The 13,366-nt window shown below is 44.8% G+C and overlaps 2 protein-coding genes across 2 annotated transcripts in view; both read left to right on the top strand.

Annotated features, from left to right (window-relative positions):
• The window catches only part of LOC142765677 (uncharacterized), a 114,424-nt gene extending 111,238 nt beyond the window's left edge, over nt 1-3,186 (top strand). The window contains exon 24 of the mRNA XM_075867101.1: nt 2,949-3,186. Coding sequence (XP_075723216.1) covers nt 2,949-2,964 — 16 coding nt within the window. The 3' untranslated portion in view covers nt 2,965-3,186. The remainder of the gene's footprint in view (nt 1-2,948) is intronic.
• Nucleotides 3,187-4,589: 1,403 nt separating this feature from the next.
• LOC142766083 (uncharacterized) lies at nt 4,590-12,637 on the top strand. The gene is made up of 5 exons (XM_075867920.1): nt 4,590-4,598; nt 7,699-7,859; nt 8,399-8,499; nt 9,428-9,528; nt 12,236-12,637. Exons 1-5 carry the CDS (start codon nt 4,590-4,592, stop codon nt 12,515-12,517), a joined length of 654 nt encoding a protein of 217 aa, XP_075724035.1. The 3' UTR covers nt 12,518-12,637.
• The last annotated feature ends 729 nt before the right edge of the window (nt 12,638-13,366 follow it).

Here is a 13,366-nt window from a genome sequence, read left to right as displayed (position 1 = left end):
TCTTAATTAGGTTCTTCGTTTCTTGGGAAAGCTTGCCAGTGTCCTGTCTAACTACCCGGCCTCCAACTTCTTTACAGTCAAGGCTAGAACACCATTCGTAAAACCAACTGAAATCTGAAGCCATTGCCTCTCGGGTATGAACGCTGGCTCTTTACATTGAAGTGAACAGATACAAACTAGCCGAAATCCGTCATTTTATGGAAGTTCTTTCTGAAATGCTGTGGCTTTCTTCTGACGTTTTCGCAAACGTTTATTGTGCAGGGCTTTGAAATATAATATAGACGAATAATTTTTGTGATCATCTACCGTCATTTATGTGAACGATTTTTTGGATGTCATTTACAATGTCGGTAAAATGCTGTTGCTTGACCAAGATTGTGTTATTTAGAAAAGAAATCGCCGGTGAACTCTTTAAATACCTTACAAGAAAGATTTAAGTCGTAAATAATGATGATCTGTTTATAACAGATACCTATAGCAGGTATAGCATGTTATAAAATTCACACACACACACACACACACACACACACACACACACACACACACACACACACACACACACACACACACACACACACACACACACACACACACACACACACACACACACACACACACACACACACACACACACACACACACACACACACACACACACACACACACACACACACACACACACACACACACACACACACACACACACACGCGCGCACACACGCGCGCACACGCACACACACACACGCGCGCACACGCACACACACACACGCGCGCACACGCACACACACACACACGCGCACACGCACACACACACACGCACACACACACACGCACACACACACACGCACACACACACACACACACACACACACACACACACATATATATATATATATATATATATATATATATATATATATATATATATATATATATATAGATGGAAGTGTAGGTATAGAAACACTCTACCTATTTGCTTTACAACAAAAATGTGCTAGGATTTTTATTTCTTAGTTTAAGCCGAACGGCTTAGCCGGAATATGCTATGTTACGCTTAAAAACCGACATCGGCATGTATTGTACACTTATGCTAGAGCGCAAAAGAGATGAGACGCAGGAGACAGGCACAGAGGAACTTTTGCGCTGCACTTTTATTTTCATACAATGCACGAACTCGCACAGCGACGCATTCTATGAAATTACACTCATACCACTGGCCATTCGATCGTGCTCGCTTTTAAGGAGAAAAATTCACTTGAAAGTGCGATTTTAATATTTATTCAGTTACAACAGAGTATATTTGTAAAAACATGGCCGCCATCGCAAGATGTGTGTCGCTCCTTGTAAATTTTCTGAATTACGCCACTGCCTGTGAGAGTGTTTTTTTTTTTTCTCATTGTGAGGCTCCGCATAGTCATTGCTTCGGTGCCGCTGACAATACAGCTTGGCAGTGAGTGATGCGTCAGTGTGAAAGTTGAGTGCCATACAGATATGCTAATTGTATGCGCGTCCCTATTCGCAGAATCTCATCGCAAACCGAGTACGCAGCATGTACCCGCTGTGCAGTGCTTTGCGCCTGAGCTGTTGGACAGCACAAGGGCGCGAGTTCGAATCCCGCGGCTGCGGCCACACTTCGGTGGGGGCACGGAGAAAGAAGTGGGGAGGGGGGGCTATACACACAGGCGTAGCCAAAGGAGAAGGGTCGGTGGATCACCTTCCCCCTACCCCTGAAATTTTTTTCGTTATGCTGGCATGTACATATACGCATACAAACACACATACGAACATACATATAATTGAACCGCATCGCCCCGAAAAGAAGTTCTGATTGATATGTGGAGTTTAACGTCCCAAAACCACCATATGATTATGAGAGACGCCGTAGTGGAGGGCTCCGGAAATTTAGACCACCTGGGGTTCTTTAACGTGCACCCAAATCTGAGCACACGGGCCTACAACATTTCCGCCTCCACCGGAAATGCAGCCGCTGCAGCCGGGATTCGAACCCGCGACCTGCGGGTCAGCAGCCGAGTACCTTAGCCACTAGACCACCGCGGCGGGGCGAAAAGAAGTTCTGGCTACGCCCGTGGGTGTATGCAACAACGACGACAATAACAACAACAACATAAAGCAGAGAATGAAGAAAACGAGCGATTCAAAAGACTTATAGGGGCACCTTTAAGAGCCCCTGGCAACGAAAATCTATTCTAAAGGTCTCCCGCTGTGTGGAGTGCCTCGTAAGTGTATTACGGTTACGGCACGTAATACATATGCAGAATTTAATCGTGGCGAATGCATTAAATGATTCGTTGGTCGTAAAGCGCAACGTCTGGCGGGCTCGAGGAGGTGAACGGTACCGAAACTTTTCTGTCGTCAAGCGCAAATGATTAGGTGTGCAAACTAAGGTGAATATGTGAATCAAGTGACTCTTTAATGTATGAATCGGGAATGCAAATTGAACCAAGGAACCTAGTAGTGAATAAGGCGACCTTAATTTGTCAATCAGTGCAGATTGAAGTGAGTCAGGAGAAGATCAGCGCATACATTTGAGAGCGTCAGGAGTAGCACAACGAATCAATCGTGCCTCGCTGAACACAGGCTTCTCCCGTGATCTCCTAAGCGTTATCCGAAGAAAACCCCTTTATTGACTTAAAATTGAGCGCACAGTTAAGTGACGTCTTCTTTCCTGTAGCGTTACCTATGCATACGTCATTCGGCAACGTCATTCGTTGCATCAGCTACGGTCACCCATAAGTGACAAGTTTCGCACGTCACTACACGCACGCCGGGCACATGCGCTTGTTTTGTGCTACAACCTAGTCCTATTTAAAAAAAGTATTTTTTCGACTATTAGCTATATATAGTAATCTATAGAATATTCGCTTGACTAGTTAATCTAGTTCGAAGTCAATAGGAGTAAAATATCATTAGTTTTTTTTTTTTTACAGCGTGCGCAGGGGATGACAGGAACTTTGCCCGTGGTAAAGACACGACGCTCGCTATCTGCAATCTCTGCGAGGAGAAAAACTCCAGCTACACAGTGACTGGCAACTGCACCATGTGTGCATACGCTGGTACAGCTCCATGTACGGTCATCGACAGTTCGCGACCTTATCGAGTGCAAAAACGATAACGCGGCTGATAAATAAAGACGAGCAAATAAAGAAAGAAATGAAGAAAAAAAAACATGAAGACACGCGGCCTTTATCGGCGCGGCTCTTCCTGAAAACAAGTCTCTCGTCGTTCCAGCAGAAAGCGTATAGGGAACGATATGCACTTCCAGTTGGGGGCAAAGAGAGTCGAACTTGGAACTTTACGGCGAAGCCGCAGACCCTACGCATTAAGCCGCGAACAAGCCGGCTGGTTGCAGTGTGGTCGGAAGCTGATAAGAGTTGAACAAACGCGCGTCAAAAAATAATCAAAAGATGGTGAAAAAAAGTGCGACGGACGGAAGGAGGGATGGCTAGGCCGGCGAAGCACGAGAGGGAGGGAGCATGAGGGGATGCTGGGGGGGGGGGGGGGCGGTGTCTCTCGCGAGATGAAGCAGCCGGAGTGGTTTTGGAAGAACTCGCGTTTGTGTAAAGAACGACACCGCAAGATAACGGTGTATACGTTCGAGGCAAACGACCGAACGCGTCAGCGACCAATGAAGAGAAAGGGGGGGGGGGGCGCTGGAGTGTCGCTTACAAGGCCACCGTGCCTGATATTTTTACTTGGAGCAAAACACTGACCTTTAGCGGGAAGACAAGGATCGGCGACAAGGGCGGTTCTTGTCATATTTATCTTTTTTTCATTTCTCGAAAGTAACCCTAAGCGCACATTTTAACTGCGTGTTCGCAGGTTTAACTTTGTCAAATTCGCCAAACTCGAGATGTATAGAATGGAGTGCAGGTGGGGTGGGGGAAGTGTGGCAGCTTGGGCTAGTTGATATGGCATGACGAAAGTTATAGCGCGAGAACGAAACGACGACACAGAGAGTCTTCGTGTCCTTCTTGTCTCTGTGTCGTCGTGTCGTTCTCGCGCTATAACTTTCGTCTAGTTGGTATGACATGACGATAGGTATAGCGCGAGAACAGAACGATGACACAGAGTATTTGAACGAGTCCTTAAGGGTCTCATATTCGCCCTTTAGTCAGCACGCGGGCCTGTGAGGGAAAACGAGGATCGCGAAAGTATGCCCCTTGTTCCTTCACCGGTACATGGTAAATCCCACCGGGCTTTGTCATGGTCAACTTCCTCACCTTTCTTTCTTCCTTGTTATGTCTCTCTTGTTTTGTTTTTCTGTTGCTGCGTGCACAGATTTTCTCTGCACGCAGGTGGTTCAGTTTTTTTTTTTCTTTCGATTAGTGTCTACACACGTGTGAGCAGGCCGAAAAGCATTACATGCCCAGTCGTGTCCTGCGTACAGTAATATATATATAGCCAGGAAAATAGACATTTCTTTCACAGAGCACTATATCCCCGCACCTCAATCAGAGTGTATACTCTCGTGAGAGTATTCGGTGCTTTTCGGAACACCTGACGACAGAGCGATAGCGGAAATAAAACGGTTGTGGTTTGCTGTGCACTGAAAAGGTCCAAGACAAAAGATGCAACAGGTGAAAGCCAGGACGGCGCTCGGCAGTGGCACGTGAAGTGACGGCTCGTGTTTCTCTGCTCCCATTTGCGTAGACTGAGAACAAGGGAAACGAATTTTGCCTTCGCCTTAGGTGAATGCACTAGGTACCCCGAGTACCTAGTGCGCGTGTCTTCCCAGTGTACCTAGTGAATGTACTAAATACCTAATGAATGCACTAGGTACGCACGTGGGCGCAGCATACACTATATGCGTTGAGCCTTTCGGGATTTCGTGCTTTTCGGTTCCGCGCCGTTATTCCCGCTTGCGCCTGCACTGTAGAGATGAAGTCGAATCGGTTGATCACGCGCGATATTCAAGCGATACGAGGCAGAACGACCCTGTCTGTCACTGCGTGACAAAGTGCGCGAGGATATAATCCACCACTGATGCCCCCCTGCATATATATAGTGGACCAAATCGAGAGTTTAGTTGCTCGACACGTGGCACGGATTATCCCTCCGACGCCTCGAAGTGTGCTTAAGAGATTTAAAACTCCGGCGGAGGATAAAGAGCTGCTTTTTTTGTGATCTCAGCGGTTGGCTTTCAGATAGTAAAGAATGTAATCGTAATATCTGCAGGGGGGGGGGGGGGGTTACGTCCCGAAATTTCGATACGATTGCGAGATACGTCGTGGTGGAGGGCTCCATAAACTTCGACTGGTCTGCTCGTTATACGAGCACTGACATCGCATAGTACACGGGCCTAATTAATTTCGTCGCTGTCGAAATTCGGCCGGGGTTTGACGCTAAGCGATCCAGAACAAGCTATAGACAACTGTGTAAATAACAGCCTTCTAAGGAGCACAAAGCATCTTCATTTATTACTCAGTCTGAGAAACCAAAACGAAGACCGCAATACTGGTGGTAAAATACGTAAATAATTGCTGTTGCGAATGCATATTTATTTATTTATTTATTTATTTATTTATTTATTTATTTATTTATTTATTTATTCAACCCTTAGGGTGCACAAATACGTTACACTGTAAAAAATATCCGTGTTTTAACGTCGGAGCAGACCGTAGAAACTACAGAGTAACATCTGTTTCCTGAAAAATAGCGAGACTGGACGTTTAAAGCACAAACTGTGCTGCGGTTTATGGGAAACAGCAGGAGTTGCCGTAAAGCAGCAGTCGATGTTTCCGTTCTTTCGCTCCTTCCGTAAAACACCAGAAAAACGTATGTCTTCTGTACTTCAAGAACACGCTTCCGTGATTTGTGTGCACGGCGACATACTGGCTGAACTTTGACCATTCCCCCCGTTCGACAATGATACAGTGAACTAGAACAGAAAGTTAAGCGACAGCCATGGGCAATGCCTTGAGAGAGCTGTCGGCGACATACTGGCTGAACTTTGACCATTCCCCCCGTTCGACAATGATACAGTGAACTAGAACAGAAAATTAAGCGATAGCCATGGACAATGCCTTGAGAGAGCTATCGTGGCGGGTGGCTAACGTATACATACAGCGGCAACGCTGCAGTCGCCGACTAAGATGAGGCGTCCCACAGTGTGTAAGGAATGCGCAGATTCGCATTGTACGCTCATGGAAAGTCAGAAAACGAAGACGGAAAGTGTGATAACTGGGCAGGCTTTGATGAGGAAATTAAGCTTAGAGCAACATTGGGTTCGAAGATAGACTAAGAAATACGAGAGAATGAGGAAGAGAAACTGTTCATTAACTCACAATGGAGAAAAAGAGCTGCATGCAGGATCACTGGAAAGTGCCAGTATGGATACATATATATATTCGGAGAGGCGGAGAAGGATAGCAGCGGTAAAAAAGAAAAAGAGAACGTTTCAGAGTTTTTACCGATTAAGGAAGAGGATAATTACAGCATTATGATACTTCACCGCAAGGGAAGCTAAATTTACTATTAGTAGCGAAGTCGGGTTGCCATAAAAAGTTATAAAGCGAGACGATATGGTGGGCCAGCCTTCGTTAGTGTGGTCACACTGACGAAGGCTGGCCCATCAGCCGAAACATTTGTAATTAGTAAAGGTGTTTCGGCGTACGTCGTGCTTTTTCGCTTCCGATATATATATATATATATATATATATATATATATATATATATATATATATATATATATATATATATATATATATATATATATATATATATATATATATATATATATATATATATATATATATATATATATATATATATATATATATCGTCGAAAGGCGCTGCACTTCGTTTTCAATCTTGCAAGATTGAAAGCGAACAGGTACTTGTACTGCGTCTATGAGACTTTATTGACAAAAGATAGTGAAAAAAAAACATACCCGTCCAAGAATCCCTGCATATATGTGAATCTTGATGGTGTGCATAATAGTTTACGTTTTTTTTTTTTTCGTCACATCGTGAGAATGCACGACACACAGAAGAAGAGACAGTGTACATGTTCTCCTATTTTCGTTCCTTTTTTTTTTCGTGCTTGCAAGCCTTGACTTGTTTAGTGAGAGCAATCCTATAATCGTAGCTGCGTTGTATAGTTGGCACACCAATTAACACGCAGTCAATGAAACACAGTAATGAAGTGTATTTTAAAAGGGTGCGGTTTGCTGTTTCTTTGTATGAACTCGTTGTTTTCACGCTGTTTCGCACCGTCAAGCCTACCATGCAAGCTCAAGCCCAATAATAAAATTTGGAAGGCTCGGGGAAACGTTTGTTCTTTTTATGAATTCATGAGTCTACTCGGTGAACACCGACGGCGACTTCACTTCGTCACCGAAGAATTCATCGGTTGTTGAATGGTTCTCACTACCTGCGACGAGAACATCGATTCTTCAGAACTATTTCCCTTTACACCACTTTTCCTGAATAACCGATAAATTTTTTGCACCACCATAGCTCTTCCCAACCACAACAGGCCAAAAGAAAAAAAAATGCGTTGATGGTCACACAAAATAACACGACTGCTGCGGTGTGTCCGGCCATCACTGCCCAATAGAATGGGTGCAAGATAGCATCGGTGCATCGTGGTGTCGGCTAGAATACAAAAACAAATTGTAGGCAGGCGCTAAAGTAGTCAGTTTGCCCCAAAGGGAGCGTCGCGAGTTCGATTAAAAGCCGCACCACCCGCCGGTGCCGTTTCAGCTGAGCGCCTCCCTTCGTAGCCTAAGAGGGCGCTACGAGCGTCGTGTACATCAGTCACGGCTGCATCTGCTCCCACAAAAACGCCGGATTGCCCCGGAACTTCTCTTCCTGCCTCCAAGATTCCTGTGCGCAAGGTCAGTAAAGCTGCTAAGACTCTTTTGCAACCAAAATCTTCGGGACTTAAAGCACAGAAGCGAAAAAAACCCCACAACGAGGACGCGCCCGGGGTACGTTCAAGGCTAGGCCTAACAAAGCACCCGCGCCGACCCAACACTGGCGCGGGCGCAACGCCGGCTACTAGTGACCCCAATGCCGAAGTGCCCATGATGCTGTCCGCGTTCGACATGGACACCACACCACCTTTGAGTGCAACAGACAAAGCACACGTGTTTTCCATGCCTGCACCGCTTGCAAGTCATACGTTCATTACTACAAAAATAGGTGTAGGAGACGACAGGGGCAGGAACTATCACTTGGCTGTGTGTAAACTTATTTTGCCATATTTGGCGGAATCTGAGTGACAGCCGTGAGGTACGATTGGTGCTCGCATTTTGCATGCAGGTTGTGTTGCATCTTGTTATTGATTTACGTGCTCAGGACCAAGTAGTGCTAGCAGTTCATTTGTTTGGTTCCTCACTTGTCAAGTTTTTTGGCGCACTCTTCACTTGTTCAGCTCAGTGGTCTCTGGCACCCTACGTGGTCAAGGCAGGCGGCTATTGTCAGAGCTCTCTCACCTTCCTGCGAAGTCCATCACCTGGCACACATCACAATCAGGTAGGCATTTATTTCACCGTTATCGATCATTACCTATCTTATAAACAGTTATAAGGTGCACTCGCATGCCACAGCTCATACGAGCTAGGCATGTAACATGTCTGTCGCTATTATAAGGTGAATAATGAAACACGTGTTTGCCATGCTTGCATCGCTCATACATACCTTATTACTAAATTAGGCACAGAAAACAGTAGGGGTAGCAACGGTAACATTACTGTGCGTAGGCATATTTCAGTGCATTTTGTGGATTTTTAGTGTCGGCTATGAGGTACGACCATAGTGCTCGCACGCTGTGTTGCACCTTTATTGAGTTGCGCATGCAGGAAGCAGTACAGTGAACAGTTTAATTCTTCGGAATTATATGAAGCATTGCTTGCACTCAGCAATAACGGCATTTTTCCTTTGTTAGTGTCACTTAATTGTATTATTGTGGTGAAGCCTGCTGTTGAGTTGCATCTTTGTAGTTTGAGGATGTCACAGGTCTGTTTGTGCACGCACTCATTAGTGATCTCCTCGGTGCCCATGCACATGGCTGTTATAAGGTGCACTTGTAAGCCGGATCAGCAGGAGTCTGCTGTCACGTACACACCAGGCGTGTACGTGTCTTTGTCGTCTTATCGAGCGCAGACAAAGCACTCGTGTTTTCCATGCCTGCATCGCTTGCAAGTCATACGTCCATTACTACAAAAATAGGTGTAGGAGACGACAGGGGCAGCAACTGTCACTTGGCTGTGTGTAAACTTATTTTGCCGTACTTGGCGGAATTTGAGTGACAGCCGTGAGGTACGATTGGTGCTCGCATTTTGCATGCAGGTTGTGTTGCATCTTGTTATTGATTTACGTGCTCAGGACCAAGTAGTGCTAGCAGTTCATTTGTTTGGTTCCTCACTTGTCAAGTTTTTTGGCGCACTCTTCACTTGTTCAGCTCAGTGGTCTCTGGCACCCTACGTGGTCAAGGCAGGCGGCTATTGTCAGAGCTCTCTCACCTTCCTGCGAAGTCCATCACCTGGCACACATCACAATCAGGTAGGCATTTATTTCACCGTTATCGATCATTACCTATCTTATAAACAGTTATAAGGTGCACTCGCATGCCACAGCTCATACGAGCTAGGCATGTAACATGTCTGTCGCTATTATAAGGTGAATAATGAAACACGTGTTTGCCATGCTTGCATCGCTCATACATACCTTATTACTAAATTAGGCACAGAAAACAGTAGGGGTAGCAACGGTAACATTACTGTGCGTAGGCATATTTCAGTGCATTTTGTGGATTTTTAGTGTCGGCTATGAGGTACGACCATAGTGCTCGCACGCTGTGTTGCACCTTTATTGAGTTGCGCATGCAGGAAGCAGTACAGTGAACAGTTTAATTCTTCGGAATTATATGAAGCATTGCTTGCACTCAGCAATAACGGCATTTTTCCTTTGTTAGTGTCACTTAATTGTATTATTGTGGTGAAGCCTGCTGTTGAGTTGCATCTTTGTAGTTTGAGGATGTCACAGGTCAGTTTGTGCACGCACTCATTAGTGATCTCCTCGGTGCCCATGCACATGGCTGTTATAAGGTGCACTTGTAAGCCGGATCAGCAGGAGTCTGCTGTCACGTACACACCAGGCGTGTACGTGTCTTTGTCGTCTTATCGAGCGCAGACAAAGCACTCGTGTTTTCCATGCCTGCATCGCTTGCAAGTCATACGTCCATTACTACAAAAATAGGTGTAGGAGACGACAGGGGCAGCAACTGTCACTTGGCTGTGTGTAAACTTATTTTGCCGTACTTGGCGGAATTTGAGTGACAGCCGTGAGGTACGATTGGCGCTCGCATTTCGCATGCATGTTCTGTTGTGTCTATTGATTTGCGTGCTCAGCAGTTCATTTCTTTGGAATTGCACGACACATTGCTTACACCCGACAACATTGCGAATTTGCACGTCACTTAGCCATACTACTGCTTAACTGCAGCTAATCCAGCATGGGAGTCCTTGTGTGTACCCAAGAAGTTGGTGTATGGCAACAGAATCAAGCGATCGCATATGCGAAGTTTTGGGTGCCCTATCTTGAAGCCACCCATTTCCATCTCTTGCGCGTACTACTGGCAGGCTACGGTGCAATTCATACTTGGTATCAACTGTTTGATTAGTCAATATATCACAAAAAGCTTTAAGTAATTGTTTAAAGTAATTATGTTTCAAGCTAAAATTTTAAAGTAATTGTATTCAATATTGGACCTGGCTGCACTTGAGAGGCTGAAGCTGCTTTCACATATGTGCAAGATATGAACATCTGTTGTCAACATTAGCGATATAATGGATAGCATTACTTAAGTTGTGAACATGTGTAATGTTGGAGCATATGCTAAGCTCACTTTTGACTGCACATTCAGGAATAGCCTTTTAAGAGACCCAAGTTGCGCAAGTATGGGTGCAGTTTTCTGTAGAATTTGTGCAGTTAATGTTACAGTCTCCGTCATTATTTCTTTTCCTTGCGCCGCCTGCTTCAACTTAGTTTAAACATTTGTAGCAGGTCAAGAATATTTATATTCACTGTGCTCTTATATAGAGGACTGCTTAAAAAGCATTGGCTAATGTTCATATGAAATTGAACATAACCTGACATGCTAACCAGATATTGGAATGATTCTACTATTGTAGACTGTAAGGTATTATTACCATTGTAGCAGTGTTTTTATTATAAAATTGGGCGGTCTGAAAAAGTGCACAAGCCAGTGAATGTAATTTAGCAAAATAAGTGCTCTACCTTCATTGCAGCCATAACATCAATGAAGAATGCCCACTTGCCGGCATTGCGCACAGACATTTTCAACATTGACCGACTACTTCGAGCACTACCACTATCACAGCAGTGTGTTGGGCGGTGCCCTTTGCCCTTGTGAGCCTTGTGGAGCTTTGTTTAAAAACTATCAGAGCCTAAGAAGTCACGTCTTCAGACATCACAAGAAGCGATGCAGCAAACAGACTGATGATGCGTTTGTCTGCTCTGTGTTGTCATGCGGGGCGAGTGTGCCTACTCGCACGGAGCTTCTTGGTCACATAGCTGCCCATCTGGAGAGTGGAATTGATGCTGTTATGTGTCCTTTTGTGGGTTGTGGTAGTGTGCTGAGGTCAGCAGGTTCCTTCAGAACACATGTTTCAAGGTATCACCGGGGCAAAACTGCAACACAGTGCACGGAAGTACCTGAAATTGAATCCAGTTCAGATCAAGAGCACAGTAGCACACCCCCTGCTGATGTTGGAGATAACTGTGAAAGGGAGTCTGGTTGTGACAGCGATTTGCCGCTGAACCCCTTTTTTTTTTTATAGTGATGTCATAATCGTGGAGTGCACGCCATTTTCCTGCTCATATGCTTTGGTGTTTACAAAAACAAAAGGAGCCTTTTTTATTTTGCAAACAAAATCTGTTGCAATCAATGCTCTATCTCGTCCACTTCTTTTTTTCTTGTCTATGTGGTTTACGTCCCTACCTTTCTTCAGCCTGAACCTACTAGCCAACAACATGTTCTAGTAAGCTGGTGCAGTAGTTTCAGGGTGGTATTCCCCACCAGTCTGTTTTTTGTCTTCTTTTTTTGGCGTGTCACAGCTGTTGCACTCAATTGTAGGGTGGTAATATAGTTCTACATTTCAATCAGTTTTCACTTTAATATCTCTACAGATGAATTCATCTATTATCAAGTAACTGTTATTTACTTTGATTTTTGGAATAATTGCAGGAAATCTTCCAGGAGAGGATGGCGGCCTGTGCGCCTGCATTATTTCAGATGATGGAGGAGGCGCCGACGAAACATACTATGGAACTGGTGGTGCGCGTGAGAGACGAAGGACAAAGAGAAAAAGCAGTCCAGGTAGCTGTGCTACCATTCCTCTGCGCGCATTTTAAGGAAGACAAGAACTACCTTTACCAAGTATTTGAAGTAAGTTTCACTTTGTTGCATTATGTTAGTACAAAACTGGACAGTAACATCTTTTCAGAAAGTGATGTATTGGTTTGTTGAGAACAGCTTTAGGTTCTAGATTTTATAGAATACAGTCGATCCCGGGTATATCAAACTATGATATATCGAATTATTGGCTATATCAAAAAGTTGAGAGATCCCCTTGAATTTCCCATGCAAAAATACGGGACTGCTGTACACATCTATCGAACTCACGCACAGCAGAACATCCGCTAAATTGAACTCTGAGCCACGCTAAAGCCCACAAATTGCATTTTTCCTAACAAATAATGATCATTTATAGCCACAATTCGACAAGTTCCGATCCCTTTTCGCGTGCAAGTGACTAAAAGGGGGTGCTGAAAAGTGAAACATTGAAACTCCATCTTGCTGATCTAGCTCGTTGCACAGCACTTGTGAGTGCACCGGTATGCTTGATGTGCGATCTGCAGGTTTTAACGTGGGGGCATGGTGATGACCGAGGGCACCAAAACGAAGTGGAATGACTTAAGGAAGTTTAGTGATCTCATTGCGATGTTCGCATTCAATCGTGTATGATGGCATGTGGGACTGAAAAGCGTGGCCTTCGAGATGTGCAACTTCATGAGGTATTTTGGTGCTTCCGGTTTTAGAACGCTCATTTCGGAGGCTACGCTTTTTTCTAGCTTTCCGCACCAAAGCAACAGCTGTCGGTTACAAAATGACAAAGCCACAAGTGACATCGCTATCACCAACATGCTGACGGTGGGAGCTTGCTCGTTTGTGGGCAGCATCGCCTTTTGTGGCTTGTGGACCTGTGTACTTCTCGCCTCGTTACTGATAAATCATCATTTGGAAGTCGGCGCTACACATTGATACGCTCGTAGCGATAAAAATCATGGCTGGTGCTAGGAGCGACCTCAAGTAAAG

This window comes from Rhipicephalus microplus, chromosome 6 (genome assembly GCF_043290135.1).
Source record: "Rhipicephalus microplus isolate Deutch F79 chromosome 6, USDA_Rmic, whole genome shotgun sequence".
Classification (NCBI taxonomy): Eukaryota; Metazoa; Arthropoda; class Arachnida; order Ixodida; family Ixodidae; genus Rhipicephalus; species Rhipicephalus microplus.
Note: the sequence above shows the minus strand (reverse complement) of the source record. Positions and strands in the feature narration are given on the sequence as shown.